Source organism: Centruroides sculpturatus, unplaced genomic scaffold, assembly GCF_000671375.1.
Source record: "Centruroides sculpturatus isolate CEXI.00-Female unplaced genomic scaffold, Cexi_2.0 scaffold1, whole genome shotgun sequence".
NCBI lineage: Eukaryota > Metazoa > Arthropoda > Arachnida > Scorpiones > Buthidae > Centruroides > Centruroides sculpturatus.
In genome coordinates this window covers 400,207-420,252 of record NW_019384326.1, presented here as the reverse complement: position 1 = coordinate 420,252, position 20,046 = coordinate 400,207, and the positions used below count along the sequence as shown (strand labels likewise).

Here is a 20,046-nt window from a genome sequence, read left to right as displayed (position 1 = left end):
CAAAGTTTAACAGAAAACAATTTTTATTTTATTCCATATACCTGGACACACATAATTTTGTGTTTTGGACATATTTGTCCCTCCTCAGCAGGTATTTCTGTGTATTCTATAAACAATAATAAGTCCTGATAATAGAAGATACGAATTTATAGTCGAAAATTTACATTTTAGTAAATTACAATCTGCGTTAAACTTTATTCTGAAAAATTGGAGGGGTACCTCCAGATACCTCTCACGAATGCAGTTTTAAGGGATTTTTCATTAAAAAAGCTTTAAAAATATTTCGTTTTATTGAAAATGCTTTGAACAAATTACTGGCGCGTATTGAGTCCGGTTTCGAGATTCGCGCACACTTCGTGAGACCATCCTTTATAGATGCAACTTGTATGTAATCTTCACTGTAGGTAATATACTATGCAGCAATTCACAATATACTGTGACATAGTGGTACCAACACACACTTCGTTTCATGTTCGAGATTCTGATTTTTCCCCCTTTTTTCTTCCTTTCTTTCGCTTCACTTCTCCTTTTTCTGCGTTTTCTCTTCGATCAAACGCAACTTCATGTTTGTTTGCAATTGGTCTTCTCATTAAGCTTTTCTTTTATGGCATAGATTTCGGAATTTCGCTCTTCTCGGATTTTCCGTTAAAGATTCTTGATCATTCCCTACTTGTTTCTACACGAAGACATTTAAAAATGGCGGGTATTCTCGGATATTCCAAGTATGTCTCCCGAACTACCCGAAAACATGGCTTCCAAATTTTCTGACTTTACTCTTAGGCGAGAAAATGGACAAGATTATACCACTGTTTATTTAGTCCCCTGTGGTTAATGCTTTGTAACGTCATAGGATAAGTGCCATCCCTTCCCCTAATGGTGGAACAGTGAAGTAACTAAGGAGGGCAAAGGTGGGAACGTTCCCATCTTTGCCTCCCTTATATGTAAATATAAGACGAATAAAGAAAATGTCGATTTAAAAAATGTCATTTTAATTGCCAAAAAATTTTTAATAAATAAAATTAACCATTTATAATTAAGACAATTATAAAAAAACTGATGATTTTCTTATTCACGCAACGAGCTTGGAAAAGTAAATCTACAAATAACAACGCGCAGCGCCTATCTTTCTTGCAGCACTAGAGAATTACCATCCTGTGTTCTTCCGTACTTCTTCAAATACAGATACATTAAACCAATGCCTAATGCAATGCCTACGGCAAGCATTATTATTCCAACACCCGCTAGCAGCCCTGCAGATAGACGAACACCAATTTACTAACTTAAGAACCCAGGCCTGCCCTGGTGTGCAAGTGCCAATTTCACTCACCTGATGAATATCCTGGAAATTCTGTTTTATCTTTATTCGTCTCTACATCTCCTGCTCTCTTCACGGAAATAAAATCCTTTATTTTGTCTATTATATGTTTCTTAGTAGGTTTTGGCTCGGCTTCTTGCTCTTCGCTGCCATAAGGATCTATAAGATCTATCCCACTATAATGCGCACTTTCCTCTAATGGTTGAGAATGTTGAAGCAGCTTAACTAAACTGTTTGGTATCGCTTTAATGGTATCTGCCTATTTATAAACAATGATTTTAATAAAATTTTAAGAGATTTTTCTACATAATCTGAACTTTAAATGCGTACTTACACCCGTCACACCGTCCACAACAACTAAAATTATAAACGATCCACTGTTTATCGCTGATTTAAGATTATTATATGCTACGTTTAAGCTAGTTCCTGGTTGTTTCTTGCTCTTTCCATAAAGTTTCGGTTGATCCATGAGTAAGAAATCGACTCGAATTCTATCGTTTTTTCTAGATTCAAAGATCTGTAACGTAAACCAGCAATATCAGAATTTTGTAAGGTGAAAAAACGGTGTTTAGGACACTCACCTCGATGTCCTGGACTAAAATTGTGGATCCAATATGGCTAAAATCTGCAATTGATTTTCTGATTGCAGCTATAAATTTCTGTTCGTTGTATGATTCTACTATTTCTGCATAGTTTTCTAGAAGAAAAAGATACACGAGGTGATTCAAATGTCTACACAGGCAAAGAGTTCACTTCACCACTCGGTCGGTTATAGATTATGATCTATATGGGTACCGTTTATTTGGATACACATATATAAATGCATATATAAAGTGTTTTATTCGTGGAAGGCGTGTGCCACAAGAGCACATGCCTTCCACTAATTCTACCGTTCTCGATGCAGTATTACCTATGAAGCTCCTGTTGCAGGAGTACCATAGGCAATGCACAAGGAATGGTAGACTTATGACAATCACAAGCAGTGTAACGTACTTACTTTCAATTGAAAAGGATAAGAACAAATGATCTTGGCTAATTAGACAGTTGGTTATATCAAATACAGTAAATGAAGGTTTCGTATCTTTAAAGTCAAATATATTAATCTCTCTAACTGTTTCGTTTGTTTGGTCTTCCACCTGCAAAGAATGGGAAAAACAATTAATTTTGGCAATAAAATTACTCTATATATATAGGCAGAGTTGTATAAATAACAGAGAATTAGTTTACAATGTAAGCAAAACCTATACAAAAGTATGTTGTGATGACACCTACGACCTCAATGTACTCAATTTTCTTTGTAACCTATATATATATAATAATTTAAATATAAGAAGGTTGTATATGTGATTAGATACTTGGCATGCTATGAAAAAGCGCGGGTTCGGATCTTTACTTGGAAATTTAACTCGTGGTATCGCTCCAAGTTCGCCTGAATGTTGCTAGTCGTAATGGTAAAATTTGCACCATCCTGTAATGATAGAATGGTGCAATTTGCATTGTATTGTAAACCCAAATTTTTGCTTATTGCGCTCTGTCACGATTTAAACACTTTCATACTAAAACTCAAAAATCACGTGACAATTTTTGACACTGCTATATTTCAGCCAAAACTCGCGATTATAATGAGATATTAGTGATGTTTTACGCAAGTGACAGTGCAAAAAAAAATTCTCTGGCGTCTGCTGTTTTCAATTAATTAAAGCATGAGGAATGTTTTGCAAATAATTACAGATGAAAATTGTCGAATTCTTTATGGGTTCTGAGTTAATTTTATGGTGTGATACACATTAAAACAACAGACAGACGTACAGTTCTAAAGATACTCTGCGTAATTCTAACTGGAACATCGAAAACTTCGTCCTCTTCCGATTCTGAATGCCATCCATTCTGGTAAAAGAAAACACAAATAAATTTTTAATTTTCACCTGTAAACCTCTTATGCCATAAAAACTTACAGCTGATGTATAAAATTCCGTAAAAATTGTTGTATTCTCGTCGTCCTCATTTTCTCCAGCCCAGACATCACAAAGGATTTGTCGAGCTCTGTTCTGTTAAAAAAAGAACACCACACGTTTAAATCGTACAACAGAAAAGTATGCAAATGCTGGTGTGAGCAAGATGATAAAATACAGAGAACAGCATCACAGAAGAAAATTTTAACCACGTGTTTTGCAGGGAAGTCTAATTACAAAATCTGCAAACCTTTCCTTTGTATTCCATGTCTAATCCATTTAACCCTAAGATCTCTTCAATTGACGCCATTTTTCTTTCAAAATCGGAGGATATAACAATACTATCTGCAGGGATGGCGAAGGGTACACAAATTCCCGAAACCCTGCTTATATAGTAAACCACACCTGAAAGAATTTGACTCAATATTCGATCACGAAATATAAATCCCGCACACTTTTATATATGGGTATACCTTGAGTAACATCGAAGATTGCCGAAATGGGGGTCTTTCCGAAGACTTTAAACACTTCTCCATCTTTTTCGCTAAGTACAAAATCCATTCGAATGACGTTTTCGTCAGAATCGTACCAGGTCTAGGAAGATTCTGGTTAGCAAATCTTAATGGTAATTAACCAAATTAATTAAAACCAGCGACTGACCTCATTGTTCCAGACAAACCCCATGTCTTTTAAGTTACCGTCCACGTCGTACTTCATAACAGTTTCCTCTAAACGAGCGCTAAATGCAGTTGGAAAGTTGGGTTCATTGATTTTTGATCGCAAATCTTCGCAGTACATCCTTCGAGGAATCTAAAGTTGAGAGCCCAATTTTTAAATTAAAAAAAAACCCAAAATGTATATAAAAACCGCCAAGAATGAATTACCCAAAAGGTGTCCTCATCGAAATCAGGATTCCCTTGATACCAAACAAAATTTTCAGTGTAATTGAAGCTTTCGGTTTCAGGTTTTCCATCATCATTATATGTCGTTCTGACACCTAACGTATTTGCCTTTATGGGCATGGTATCTTCTCCACTCGCTATCACAACGTCATCTCCTTTAAAAAATACAGATTTTTGAGCAAGTTTAAACATGAAAATATAAGAATTTCGTAATTGGGTCCTACTTACTGCTCCATAAGAACGTCTTATCCATGGTCATATCGAAGTTTTTGTCATAGACGCATCCATGATATTCTAAATGGGGGATCTGTCGCTCTTTCAGCGTGGAATTCTTTACAAACGCGTACTTGTACTCGCCTCCAAAGTGTAACACTTGAGAAGAATCGTACATTCTCGAACGTTTCACGGATTGTTGTTTATACAAATACCCATAAATACCACCTAGGCCCGAACTCTCCAAATCTATCACTTTGCACGTTCGTATGGCTGTAGGATCTTTCTCTGCAGGAGCTGAAATTTGATGAAAGGAAACACTTTTAACATGAATTCTTGCATTTTGCAACATCTTAATTGATTATATTCACCTCCTGGATGAATTACTTGATACACAATCACTTCCTCCTGTTCGTAGTCGAAGATGTGGTGAAGTTCCATTCCTTCGGCCACTATTTTATACTTGGCAATGAGATTTGGGTAATCGAAGTATTCTTCTTGCCAAGTGGTTGTTTGGGAATCAAAATCGATATATTCTCCTTTCAAGATGAATGATTCTTTTATTGTAGGAGGGATGGGCCCTTTAAAAATAATAAATGTCAGTTTTAATAGAGGATAAAACGGACAGAAATAATTAGGTTTATGAAGTTCTAGCTTCTAGTAAAAGATATATCTGTATAGAACCATAAAATCTTTTAATAAAAGACAGGATGGTGCATTTAAGGGTCAGCCTATGGTTCTAGAGGACACGGGATCGAAAACTTCCGTTCCTTACCACCCTCTTTGTAGGCCTGTCCGAACCACAATGGTAATGAAAGAAACCCTCTTAGTGCCCAAGGATGGAAAGTTTAAAAAAGTGGAAGACACCTATAGAATGAAGTTTCTAATGAACATGCATCCCCATAACCAGTGCTCTTGGTGAAAGATGCACCCATAGAAACGGGGCTCTCGGTAGAAGATGCACTAAGACCCATGAAAGCTACAGTATATGTAAAATCAAGTGGTGGTAAAGGTTCTAGTCACTAGTCACACAATTCCACATACATTTAGACAGCTCTACAACCGATTCCATATACAATATACAATTTTTTATTTTATAAGCTTGTAAAAATAATCCAAAACCCCTATTTGAAGGGCCCTAAATTTTAATTAAAAACAACTTTGACGTCTCGAATGGAAGATATAAATTCAAAAATGTTTGTCATCTCTCGTCCTCAATTATAAAAACGTCATCGCTCGTCTCCATCATCACTATTTTTAATCGTGTGACTAAATGATTTTAATTCTAAACAATTAGAAATTATTAATAGAACCTCCATAAATAATTTCTAAAATAAAATTCCAAATTCAAAATTTTAGATATAGCGTAATTTATTTATCTAATTCAAAACAATAGACTCGACTTATCTAATCGGTATGACGATAACATCAGTCAATTGTTAATGTTTAGTAACTTTTTATTCTACTTCTGCCCATTTTTATACTAAATTTCATGAAATTTATGGCCTTAGAGGATCCTTTTTTTTTTTAATGAGGAAGAATGTTTCAAAACTTTGAGAAATTGAAAGATTCGAGAATGTGTGAAAGTCTAGCGCGTGAGAGGACCCACCCCCTGGTGTCACTACTTTAATTTGGAGGCCCTCTGCGTCCGGTCCTCTCACCCGATGCCCCTTCCTTCAGGGCATGGATAAATTATACTTAAAAATTGCCTTTTGTAGCCGAGATAGGAGGAAAGCTTTTTCCTTTCAATCGAAGGATGCGTTAAATTCCGGGGGCCTTCTGTGTTCGGGGCCCGAACCATAGGTTCTGATGGCACCCCCTGGATAAATCCTACGTAAAAACATGTTTTGTAGCCTTAAAATAACGGGACGAGGAGGAAATATGAAGTTTCTTACTAAATCCGAATTGTATTTTCTTCATTGTTAGGAAACAGGAGATACAGTATAACTGTAACAGTATACGTAAAGTGAGGAGTATAAAAAAAGAAAGCTTGACTTACCACAATTAAACGTTTCGAAGGTGCAAATGGACTCATTATAGCTGGCTTCAGCACCTAACAAGCACGCAACACCCCACCACAAGAGCCAAAATCTGTATAAAAACAATTATTTAGTTCTTTCACAAGGTGAAATTTACAGTAAAACATCGTGAAATTCTTACTTTTCGTTGTTCATTTTTCACTTCGTTTTAATATTCAATCGAAGCAGCCATTTGATATCAGGTATTCCAGAACTGCTAGGGGGGTGTTTCTGTATTGCTGATATCTATACGTCAAAGTTCATTTGCTAGTCATTTGGATGGTGATTAGATAGTCTCGTGCTTCATAGAGGTGTCTGTTTTACAGATTTCACTTGATTTTCTCACCTAAAAATGCCCATTTTTCTTAGTAAACGAGCGCAGTATCCTGCAAGCTTCCCACTGAACACAACTTTACAGTACTATAGCTACTTTCCTTACATTCTAAAAGAATCCCGAACGTAGATTCTGAAATTTTGATGAATTATCTCGAATTTCTTCGTATTTTTCATTTGGGACGTCGGTACCGAATGGTTTAAAGGTGTGCCAAAGGCAATTTCACGTTCGAAAGCTTCACTAAATGATTTCACGTCTGTAACTTAGCGAATTTCGCGAAATGAATGCAAATTTCTCCGGAAAGCATGTTAAATTATGAAAATGATTTCATTACACTACTAACAACCGGACTATAACGCGTAAAACGTCGTATGGTGATGCGTGAAAGGAAATTTCACTATATACGTAAGACACTACCGAAAATTTCACCATTTAAATAAATTAAAATCACTTTATTCACTGTCACATTTACGTTTTAAAACCGACGAAACGATGGCAAATTTGTGAAGAATTTCACGAAATTTCACGTCTTGATTCTGTTTTTAAAGAAAATAACAACACAAAATCAGCAGAAACATTTTCTTTTTATTGGCAACATGTTTTTTAATGTGATATATAAATATATATATATCGAAAAATTTGACATTTGTGAAGTGTGTTTGTGTATAAATATATAATTTATATACCTATACACATGCACACTCGATTTTTCCACGTGTACCAAACATACAGAGAGGAACCCACAAATTGATATATTTAACAATTAATTAATGAGGAGCCACTCGTTTGATAATTTTTGCATACTTCACAAATTAGCATAACACTCAAAATTTACATACAAAAATAGAAATTTTGGACAGAGAATTTATCACATGAAAAATAAAACTCAAAGATTTCAGTAGTTTCCAGGGTTTTCTTGGAGGATTTTCGTGAAGTGAATGTTTTCTGTCCATGTAAATTGTTACTGCAATTAATCTTTGCGTGTGAGAGAGTTTAGTAAGGGTCTAGGATGGCAAAGTTCAACCTGGATTTCGGGACCTCAAGACCATAGAAGCTCATTGCAATACCCTAAATTCATTCCAGGGTGTTGCAGCAAGATCCTCCAATACCCAATAATTTACTTAAAAAATTAAGTTATACAATATCAGGTGTATCCCAGACAAAGAAAGCAAGCCAGTAGACATACTTACTGACTTACCTTGCTTCTAAAACAGGTTGAAACTACTGATCTAGGGTAATTTGGTAAATGATGATGCGGTTTCTATGGAAAAAATGAACCATAAATTAGCCAAACTTAACAGAAACTAATGTGTAAATTCACTTCAGTAGTATAAAAACCTGATCAGTATCATCTGTTTTGTAAAAACTACCTCCGAAAAAATTCCAATACTGAATTTTGCGTATACGTGATCAGTGGCAGTTTTAGGCATAAGTAACCCTAAAGCTCCGCGCACCCAAGACCCAAATGCACAGCACTTTAAAGGCCTTGGATGCATACACACACACTTGTTGATACTGGATCTTGATCAAATGCGATACTAGCTAGCACGATATGGGCTTTACATTACATAAACAGGCCTCGCCCAACTTAAAACTGCCACTGAATATGCACACATTTTCATAAATTTTTTTGAAAATCTGCAATTTTTGTAAATGTTTATGATATAGAAACATTGGCGATACCCCGACAAATGTATTGGGGAAAGCTCGAAACTCTTTGTAAAGGTATCAGGACATGTTTTAGTCAATTTAAATGTAATTTTAAGAATGTAATTTGCTAAATTTACAAACATTTAACATGAATTATAAAACCGTACACTTCAAAGGATCAAATTAAATGCTTACCCAACACAAAAAAAAAAAAAAAAAAAATACAATTTGATGCCCCAAGTTGATATGTAGTTTCATTATAACTAAAAATACAAAAGTTAATTAATTACGATGATAAATCTATACCTTAACTATAAGAGAAATATGTTAAATTTCATTAAAAAAATGTTTAAAATTATTTTGATATAAAATTTCTTTTGAGCAAAGCTTTAAGAACCCCCTTCACTAGTTTATTTTTGTATAAATAACCACAGGCTTTTAACCAGTATTTTTAATACTTGCACACCACTCATAGCTGCTATTTGTGACTATTTTTTGGGTCTTGCATGAAATTTTTTCCTATAATTTATGGATCTAAACTTTAATACGTGGCTCTGACATGCCAAAAATAGTAGCGGAGTTTGTGACAAGTGCAAACATACCAGTTTAAATGCTGTAGTATTATAACATAGCTTCCTAATTTATATAAACCTGCGAATAATACTTTAAAGTTTCTCCCCTTTACTTTTTTTTTTTTAAATGCCTCGGAAAATAGTATTAGATGAGTAAAAGCTGCAAAATATTGCGCAAACCTCTACTCGATCAAATTTTTTATGTGCCGCAATGACTCTACATTTCTAACGTTAAAACCCTATTTCCAAAATTCAAAACTTTACATTATATATAACTCATTTTCATTATCAAATAAGTAAAAAATTCCAAGAAACAAAGCTTAATCTACATACATATATTATTTTGTGTAAGAAAATAAATTAAAATACCCCAGAATGAATATAGCAGTCCAGTAGATTTTATGTAAAATTAGAAAATTTCATTGGAAGACTATCATTAGACAGAAATTAATTAGAAATAATAATTAAAATAAAAAAATGGTGTTAGGAAATATAAATTTTGGCCAAAATTTATAAGTTTCATAATCATACTTGATCAGTTTTTTTGCATTTTGTACAGAATTTACATTTCAGGATGTTTGTTTTCTGTCGTAAGTTTAAATTTCGTATGCAATTTTCATTCAGTTACATGGTTGTCTTGTTTCCGCACATTTTCTGGAGCCGACTCTCTTCCGAAACAACATGGAATGTTTTTTTTTTTAATATTTAAATTTATTTTATATTTATATATAAAATAGATAAGATCAGTAAAATTTCTTTGCTTGCGACTCTCTACTATTCCTGAAAATAAAAATAAGACTTGTAAATATCTGATTACATATCATGACATGCAATTAAAAGTATATGCAAATTAAAGTTAGGCTAGACAACATAGAATTGTCAGAGGAATTAATAATAAATGAAGAGCTTTGACCCGATTGGAATGGAATGACAATAGTAAGGCATGAATTTACAAAATTCTCAATATAAAAATAACAATTTAATCTTCTCAACTGTGTAAGTAATCTCCTGGCTCAATTTATTATTATTAAACCAAATATCTAATTTCCAAATTTATTGCACTATATTTACAGTAATTATTGTAATTTGTTTAAATTATTAAAGGTTATATTGATATCTTGTATGGTTAGTTAACTAAATTAGTAGCCTAAATGTATCCTGATTACACCAAATATTTAATTACTGGATTTATTTGTTAACTATTTACTTAAAATTATAGTGGAAATGCTCTTATTTTTCTCTATTACTTTAGAGAAAACTTAATTCTTATTATAATCCTATAGAATATTGCAGTGAAGATATGATACCCAATAGATGGTATCTGGATAGGTTGATGGCCTTCTACAGCCTAGAAAGGAAAAGAAAAGCAGCAGTAATATCTAAAAGAAAGTGTCGATAAGTATTAAATCAGACATATTGATTAAGGTATCCACAATGAATACATATATAATCTTTCAGAAAGAAAATTACAGTAATTTAAAATGGTAGCAATGTTAATTATTACCAAAGAAGTATGCATTGTATGCCAATTGACAGAGAAAGCGTTAGAGTTTCAACTACCATTTGCCCTAAATAAAAATGGAAAATCCGCAACAGATAAGACATTTTGTGTTCTGCAGTTTGCAAAGTCAGAACCAGTCATCACTGCACAACAAGAATGTGGTGGATTACTTTGAAATTGTCTGCCGAAGCTCAGTTGTACAATGATGAATGGCAACCTGCAAACTCAAAATCATCATTTACCGTGCTTCCTAGAGACAGCAGATGGTAGATGAAATTGAAATGGTTACTCCATTGATGGGTATTCATTGTGTACTTCTTCGGTCATAATTAACATAATTACAGTAATTTTAAATGGTAGCGTTCTTTTTGGAAGAATCTGTATATTCTATAGATTCATATTACAGGCCTTACTAAAAGAATCAGATCAGATATTCATTCAAAATGGAGCCAAGTGAGCTGAAAGATAAATGAAGTTAAATGCCAAATGCATACAGTAAATGAATATGTAGAATAATTCTTCAATTGTCTACACACTAATATCTGGGCATTTGTTTTAAAAAAGTTAAAAATATATGAAGTATTAGTCAGTAAATTCTAAAACAAACAGAAATGATCCAATTAAATAATACTCACAAGGAGACTATCAATCAAACAATCCAAGAAGGGCAAGGGGTTTTTTAATGTGTTATAGTACACTTATCCAACTAATACACAAAGTAACTCTTGCCAGTCTGCAAGGTATGAACATTTAAAGTTTTCGGCTTTGTTTATATATTGAGTTCATAAAAACAACTCTTGTGTGACAAATAAGATAACTGGTTGGCATACTGGATATTGTAGCCGCAAGCTTCTCTTATTTCTGAATACTTTTTTAAATGCAATCTTTTCCTGTAATACACAATTGTGTGAATTATTATATTCTCCAGCATGTGTCAATTTCCTTAAAATTTATTGTAAAAATAGCAATGTATTTTTACAATAAATTACAGCATTTGCAAGCTTATTCTTCTGCTTCTCATCTGTCAGTTCAACATTCTCCAAATTCAAAGTACTTGTCTCTGCACTTGTACATTCCATTTTTTCACTGATTAGGTTTCGCACTTTACTTACAACAATGGTCTCTACATCAGACTTTCAATTGCCATTTAAAGTGTAATTTGTTTTGATGACCCCAGCATGCAGTTGCAATAATTAACAAGTTAGATCAAAAGACAATCCTGGTCTTTGGGATGTATTGCATTCACATATTTCTCCAAATTGAGTACAGCAACTCTATTTTGCCAGGTAAGGACATAAAGTCAAAGCAATTTTTATTTTTCCATTGAATAGTAAATGAGTACATTTCCTACAGTTGTCTAAAAGTATATTAAATTTATTTGCAAATATAAAATGATATGTTTTTGGCTTAATATAGTATTCTTATCCAATTATTATATATAACATATTAAAAAAATCAATCAATTTGAGGAGGGCAAGAATTAATGGTCTCCTTGTCAGTAATAATTATATGTTAAAAATTTGTAAAGTGAATTCAAAATGATAAATTATACAACAGAAATAAATAAAACTACGTACTGATAAGTAATATATCCAATCATAATTATTAGCTGTAATCCCATAAAAATAAAGAAATATGTAGGAGTAAGGCAGCTAACTTGTGGCATGGCGGGACATGGTCCTCCCTGAAAAAATTCAAATTACATTAATAATTATTTAAAAAGTGTTCATTATGAAATTATTTAAAGAAAGATGCTTACTGTTTTTGCATGGAGAGATGAAACGTCACGTTTTACTATATTTAGCCCATCTTTCACTTCGTTGATGAGCGTCTGATATTGGAATGCTTGGCCGCCGCCGCCTCCGCTGCCCTGAGGAGTCGCTTGACCAGCCAGAAGCGAGCCAGTACGCTGATGAATTTCTGCAACAAAAGCTCTGAGCGAAGTTTACTTGTTAAATATTTTGCCAACATTATAAAGAATTTAAAGAAGAAAAACTAGTATATTACTTGATATCTCTAGAGGCTTGTACCATCTCTCTCTGATTTCCAAGAAGAGCATCTACCTCATGTCGACGCAATCCGTCAACTGGCATGGCCGGTGGTGGCATTCCTTGGCCTCCGTGGGGAACTAACAAGATATAATTTTGGGTAAATAAAATTTAACCTTGTAAAACTTGACAAATAAATATCATTTATCATTTTGTAATTGAATTTAATAGTTATCTTTTATTCCTTTTAAATATACAGAAGAGCATCAATTATCTGAAACAATTCACAACTGGGGTTGTTTGGATAACTGTTCATGTACAAAAAAATATATTAGCCTATCCCATGTTGAAATTTTTCTCCATTGCATGTCGCTTCGCATTGAATTTTCATCTATGTTAAGCCTAACAAAATTTTTAAAAAAAATAATAATCATGACTATTGTATCATTAAAAATTATTTCTTTATTTTGCACAAACAAAATAAATATATTAAAAAATCTAAAAATAAAAAAAAATTATACTTTGGAAGTTAATCTAGTATCAAAAATGTTCTGACACACAGTCCTAAGAAAAAACACCACACAAAACAAGCAAAACTCACTACTCACAATGGGATAAAAAGCCTCATTCAAATACTGGCGCATCTTTAAGTACCCTCTCATGATCGCGCCAGTGCTGCCAGTTGAAACACGCACACCAACAAAAATAATATCGGAGTAGCCCAAGACACAACCAAATATTGCAGCGCCACAGCACTAGCGAAAATTTGAATTTGCAGATAATCGATGCTCTACTTTATACAGACTGTAGTAGAGAAGACTGACAACTATATTAAAAGCCAATGCATGTGAATAACAAAATTATTACTAAATCGACATCAATGGCAGGTCTGGTTGATCATCTCTATCAATTATTATGATCAAAATAGATGATTAGTTAAATCAATTAGTTGTCATTGATGCTGTCATAACTTCATTGCCCACATGAATTGGCCTCAGGACTGATTACACAATACAACAACCACCCAAAAACTACATAGATGAGATTTTTTGGCAATTCAAATGCTTACACGGAAAAATGGAAAAAAACTTAAAGCGCAGTGATATTTGTTCTTAAAAAAACAGAATGCAAGCTGAGAAAGAAAATAAATTTTTTTTGTTGATTTTTGCTGTAAGATGCTTGTAAAAGGTCAACGTGGCCACAGTGTCTTTTGAGAAATAAAAAAATACACAATGCACCAGAATACATCCTGTAAGTCATTGAGTATGCAGAGAGCATATATTTCTCTAGAATAGTGAGAATATGACTTATAATAAATAACTTTAATCACATCACTGATTGATTTAGCAAAAGATCTGACAGATTAAATCTTCTGTAACACAGCTGCAACTCCTTGAATCAAGGTTGCTAACAAGTCACAGGTTTGTTCAAACAAATCAAATTGATTGAAAAAATGTTGGTGATAGTCATATTGTGTAAACTAGCCTTTAAGATTTAATTAAATAACTACTAAATAAACATTCCTTAATATATTTATTTTATTAATGTTACTAAAATTTCTTGCTAATTTATTATTTACTTTTACAGGGCAAGTAGTAATAGTTTTTTTTTTTTTTAAAAAGGAACCAGAGATTTGAATAATTTAAAGTATTTCTATTCTATTATCTAGATCCATGTTAATGATAGATCAAGATATGTATAAACATTAACTATTGTGAGGTTCTGGACAGGTCTGAACTGTCATCAAATTTGCAAAATATTTATTTAGATTTAGAAGACAAGTAAAAAATGATTGTAGCTACATACAGATTTTGTTTATGTTAAAACGCAATGCAAAGCCATAAATTATGGAAAGAATGTAGTCCTAAGGTCGACCATCTCCGGTTGGGAGATTGAATTCGGCTTTGAGTTTGGCCTGTCCCGCAATCCAACCTGTGGCCCTGTTACGCTTAGTAACATTCCCTTGTTACTAAGCGTAACGGAAAGTGTGGATGAGGGGAATCAACCAATCGGAATGGCCGATCGAAAACGGAGATTAATATAATCCCCAGTCTTCAAGGACAAAGTGTCAACATGTCAAGAGAGCAGTCTCTCTCCATTGTGACTGAACGACAAAACCTGTGTCACATCAAGGAAGAAGCAAAACTGGCATCGCTTCGCCCTGACCATCTCATTCAAATAGCTCAATGTCTACTCCACGAGCATCAACCCGTATCTGCAACCCACTGAACACCACAACCTCTACTAGAAGTCAGTGGATCCTTGGACACTTTTATCAACTCACCTCCTCCTGGAAGGAACTTTTGGAAAGGAATTTTGGTTAAAATTGTGATACGAGGAATCAGTGAACCTCCAGAAACTTTGTAAGCAACCTTTTGTTCAAATAAATGGGTTATCTGTGAAGGTATGTGTCATCACTGTCTCCATGACCACCACCCACATATGAACAGACCCTAGATCATTCTGATGCGGAATGTAAATATTCCATTCTAGTCGGTGACCTCTCACTGGTGTGGAAAGGTGGGATTTATGATTCTTCCTCTCTAAGTCAACTAACTCACACTGTGCATCATTTTTAATTAAAGCAAATGCACACAAATGTCAAAATTAACACATCAGTATCACTGGTCTAACCAACTGCCTTTTGCAACCTTCACAGTCAACACAAATGACTAGATGGATCTTTCATTGACAGTACTTTTTAATTAATTTTTTAATTAAAGTTACACCTTTAATTTTCAGATTTACATTAAATAAGATAAATTAAAAATTTTTTAAAAGAATATTCTCACATTACCTCCTCCGACTCCTCCCACTTGTACTGCAGACAGCATCGAAAGAGATCGCTCCTGACGACCGATGATCTCATCCAATTTCCTATTTAATGATTTCATTGCTTCGAATATCTGACTTTGACCTTGGAATATTTGTGTTAATTCTCTTTGCTGGAAGCTTTCATACTAAAGAAACAAATGCAAAATAAAGAAACAAAAATAATATACCTTAAATTTAATTAATGCACTAACCGCTTCTTCCGGATTATATTCCATATCCTTTTTGTGAGCTTCGTCTGGATGTTGTCGACGATACCTGAAAGAATGACAAGATTTTTTAAAATACACTTTCCAATGTAATTGCTTCACAGATGAAAATGTAACATACTCTTCTTTCTGTTTTTCCAATTTAACTTTGTATTCTTCGTATTCTTTTGAGAATTTTTCTTTTTCAGTGTCAGCAATTGTCTGTTGTGGGGTCTAAAACATGTACAAATAACCAAAATTAAGTAGATCAAATGTTATATGAAAGTACAATTAGTAACTAAAATTGAAACTGTCAAGATTAACATTTCATTTCTTAATTACAATAGCTAACATATTAAATATAATTTTAGAAACTGGTGCCTAATTTCCATACTTGTTGAGGTAAGTCGGATAAAAATGTTAAAAATTTCTTTCCTTAATTAACTTTATATTTATTGGAACCTTATTAAATATTAATTATTCATCCAGCTTTCAACTTGCCCAAATTAAGGAAACAAATTTTAGAATAGCATTTTGTTAAGCAGTGGTTTGCAGATCACACTCATGTCTTCACAGAGAACTGGTTGAGAAAAAACCTGCTTTAGAAAAGCCAGGTTCGAGCCTGTTAATTGAAGGAATAATAACTTAAAAGACTTTTAAAATGAATTTCTCAAGCCAGAAACGATTATTAACAGTATTGAACAGAAACGATTATTAACTGATTTGAGCCGAAAGTATTCATGGATCGAGAGTTTAAATTTAAAAAATAATAAATTAAAAGAATATTGTCCAACAAAATGATTTGGTACAATTCTCCAATCCAGGGTGCCAAATTTGTGACTTTTCATCCCTAAGTATCATCGAAATATCCACCATAATCTGACTGAAGTTTATCTTGAATAATAAAATCCTAAATGAGAATGTGAATGCTACTGCATTATTACAATTTGCTATGAACAATAAACAATATTAACATCCATTCTAGCATAATTTCAATGGCAACAATAGCAGATATTATTTGAATTTGTTTTCTGCGAGATATCACACATTTTTGGAAATAGAACTGATACATAGACAGACTGGTTCTAGTTCCAATTTTTCTAGAATGGACTAGGCTTTACATGTGTGTATTATATCTCTGTTCTTATGTACTTATTAAGTAGTTTAGATATGAAAATTTAGTTTTGCATATGTTAAATTTCATTTATTTTAAAGTTTAACTACTTTCTTACTAGTAGAAATTAGCAACAGTTAGAGATTGATATTTTTCAACTAATTGAAAATACTTTATTTAGATGATACTCACGGGTTGTGTTCCGGGAGGATAAAGACTCGACACAAGGAACTTGAGAACATCATGATCATCTATGCAACAGAAAAATTTTATTAATAACTTTCAAAAATGTAGATAAGCCAACAGAATATTGTAAACTTACCGGCTAATCCACCAGTCGCAGCTGATATACCAAAATAACCAAACTGCGGCAAAAATACATTTTCTACTCTCATGCACATTTCGTAGTCGTCATCGTTGTTAGAATTTCCGGCATGAAATAAAATCTAAAAAATTAATAGATTATATGACTCCAAAATAGCAAAGATATTTCAAATAACTCATTAGATTCCAATTTTTAAGCTACTAAAATATAAATTAGACTGATGAGAATACAGTCAAACTTAAATTTAGAAATATATTTGTTTGCCTTTCAAATTGGCACTAAATTGAGTGTGGCATTAAACTGAAGTACCTCAAAATAATAAGGATTATATGCAGATGTAGTAATGAAGTTCGACACATGAGTAGAGTTTAAAAATTTGAAACTCGCAATTCAGTGCTAACAATGTCACATGTTCATACTGAAGGGTTCTCTATTCAATATTTATAGAGAAGTTCCACTTAATTTTGGGCTTGAAGGAGTCCAAAATTAAGCTGCGAGGTCATTTTAGGTTTTTAAATTAGCTAGGAGTTGAAGGAATAATAACTTAAAAGACTTAAAATGAATTTCCCAAGCCAGAAATGATTATTAAACTGCTGATATGAGCTGAAAGTATTCATGGGTCAAGAGTTTAAATTTAAATAATAATTAAATATCGTCCAACAAAACGATTTGTGGTCTGTACAGAATTGTAAAGAATATTTTCTGAGTAACATTTTAATCATTCAAGAAATTAGAAAAGAGTTTTCTAATTAACAACACAGGAAAACTAAGTAAAAAAAAAAAAAAAAGTTTGCTATGTCATCTTCAATAATTATAATATAATGTTTTTTTTAGCCAAAATTATTTCTTTAGAGATTAAGATTTTAAATACCATAAAATCTAGTGAAATCATTAAAATTTGAATCTGTTGTACAAAAAGAAATTTTAACTTCTCTCTCTCTTTTTTTTTTTATTAATTTTCTGATTTTTTTTGAGGTGTTTATACTACCTTTTCCATAATTATTTTATGATTGGCATAAATAAAGAAACCAATCATCACTAACCGATAGAACGTTTCTGTAATATTCAATTTTTGTTCGAACGGGAAACGGTTTGTTTCGGAAGTCTCTCAAGCAACCGGCCAATTGCTGATTGATGCCGTCTCTGAAATAATCGAATAGTAAATGATTTTTAAGTTTGATTAATTTATAAATTATAATAATTATGTAACAGATTATCTTATATCAGTATTTCCAAACATTTGAAACCTATGGCACACTATGTGAGCTGCAACCTTTGCACAATTATTAATTATTACTGGACTGGTCAATCATGATGCTCTCTCTATTTTTTCTATGGTAATTTAATGCTACAAACTCTGAAATATAGTTTATAACACACAGGAGTACATTTTGCTACTTCTTTTGCAAATTTTAAATATCTTGCTTTAATTTTTTTATTCGTCTCATCTGTAGTGGATCCAGAAGAACACAATGGAAGAGCTAACACACAAAATATTTGAATAATTAATAAGGGCCTTTTATTAACATGCACATGATGATTATATTGCAGACTGTTCAATAAACCACATTTACTATCATAAATGTTTTTAAAAAAACACTGAACAAATAAGCCCTGTCCTTGACACAGAAAAATTAAAACTTAAGCCCCTACAGCTCCTCTTGGATCCATCTCAGCATCTCACGACATACTTAAAATAGCTTTACAACATACTAGTATGACACGGCACTAGTTTGGAATCACTGTTTTAAATAATCTAGAAAAAAAAATCAGTAATAAAAAAGTAATTTGTCAATACTTTCATCTTTAAATTAGTTATTTTTGGTTTGTGTTTTTCACTATATTAATTAACACAGTCACGGCATCAGTAGATAAACATTTATGCAGCTGCTGGGTATTACGAGTCACAGGTGACTTGTACTATTAAATTAATATATTTTATTGCACCTAATAAAATAATATTGATATATCAAGTATGATGTTTGTAGAATTATGTTATCAAAACATGCTCCGCCCCATGGAAAAACAAGCAATTATATTTGTCACCCTAACTAGACATGTCCATATGAGTCACATGTGCCTTGTAATGCCGTGAACGTGTTAAAAAAGTCTTTATATTTGGTATCACTAAGATAGCACTTACGTCTGATGATCATAAACTTTGGTACCGTCATTAACCATAGCCATAATGTAAGGATTGTTACCCTAGAACAATAAAAGAAAAAATTAATTTATGTAACATGTAATCAAAATTATAATTTATGAAAGCATACAAAACTTGTCACTGTAACGTCAAATATAGCACTGTTTAATTTGGGTAAAAAATAAAGTTTTACTTGACATTTTCCATTTATAATTGGGCCATTTTCAACTTAAATTTGAACATTTCATCTTAACATATGTAAGCCAAAGACATTTCCGAATAAAACTGAATAAGTAAATCAAGCAGCCTTATCTAATAATAATTATTTTTAATGAATAAATCTATGCATGCTATACAATTGCTTCTCTTATAAGATGGTGCATACCTAGAAATCATCATGATCTGGCATGTTGTATAATAAAAATAACACTATTCACGGGAAAGAGTTAAAATTTTAAGCACTTCTGCACCTTAGTTTTATAAAATCTTGAGCTTCTCCACAATACATAAAGCTTTCTTTTTTCACTCAGGATACCAACACATTTGGAATACTGTATTTAATACTTTATCAAGAAGGTGCATAAATTTGGGGAACAATGCAATACATACTTAAGGGTAACACTAACACTTGTATAAACTGGGTAATAGCTGATGTAGTGTGTTTTTCTTCTGTGTTTTCTGCATTCAACTGGTGTTGCTTGGTAGGGCAAAGCATTGTCAATTTATGAAAAAACAAGTGTGTGAACATTTTTTTTCACACTTAGGTAAATTTATACCCATAACCTACTGCATTTGTGCATTAAAAACACAATTATAACAGACCAGACTGTACTTAGAGATGGCCGATTCTGCATAAAGTTAAACTTTTGTCATGTTAATTCAATTCAATAATGCAAGTTAGTTAAATTTTGCATTGCATAAAGTTATGCAATGCAAAATTCAGTTTTCAAAATTCTACAAAAGACAAACTACTAATTTTTTTTTAACTTTCTGCTTTGT

At 32.6% G+C, this 20,046-nt stretch overlaps 2 protein-coding genes across 2 annotated transcripts in view; both read right to left on the bottom strand.

The window, feature by feature from the left end:
• Positions 1–976: 976 nt before the first annotated feature.
• Positions 977–6,782, bottom strand: LOC111627556. Its single transcript, XM_023371158.1, has 15 exons — positions 6,543–6,782; positions 6,382–6,473; positions 4,754–4,963; positions 4,398–4,679; positions 4,152–4,324; positions 3,928–4,077; positions 3,741–3,861; positions 3,518–3,672; positions 3,271–3,363; positions 3,125–3,202; positions 2,313–2,451; positions 1,897–2,012; positions 1,650–1,832; positions 1,328–1,574; positions 977–1,250 (listed from the first exon to the last, which is right to left on the bottom strand). Exons 1-15 carry the CDS (start codon positions 6,554–6,556, stop codon positions 1,120–1,122), a joined length of 2,184 nt encoding a protein of 727 aa, XP_023226926.1. The 5' UTR covers positions 6,557–6,782; the 3' UTR covers positions 977–1,119.
• A 2,218-nt stretch (positions 6,783–9,000) lies between these two features.
• LOC111627563 (protein ERGIC-53-like) overlaps positions 9,001–20,046 on the bottom strand; it is a 34,548-nt gene continuing 23,502 nt past the window's right edge. Inside the window, exons 5-15 of the mRNA XM_023371165.1 lie at positions 19,048–19,109; positions 17,948–18,047; positions 16,902–17,025; positions 16,772–16,830; positions 15,608–15,699; positions 15,472–15,535; positions 15,243–15,405; positions 12,465–12,585; positions 12,217–12,391; positions 12,035–12,141; positions 9,001–9,736 (exon numbers count right to left, since the gene is read on the bottom strand). Coding sequence (XP_023226933.1) covers positions 9,700–9,736; positions 12,035–12,141; positions 12,217–12,391; positions 12,465–12,585; positions 15,243–15,405; positions 15,472–15,535; positions 15,608–15,699; positions 16,772–16,830; positions 16,902–17,025; positions 17,948–18,047; positions 19,048–19,109 — 1,104 coding nt within the window. The 3' untranslated portion in view covers positions 9,001–9,699. The remainder of the gene's footprint in view (positions 9,737–12,034; positions 12,142–12,216; positions 12,392–12,464; positions 12,586–15,242; positions 15,406–15,471; positions 15,536–15,607; positions 15,700–16,771; positions 16,831–16,901; positions 17,026–17,947; positions 18,048–19,047; positions 19,110–20,046) is intronic.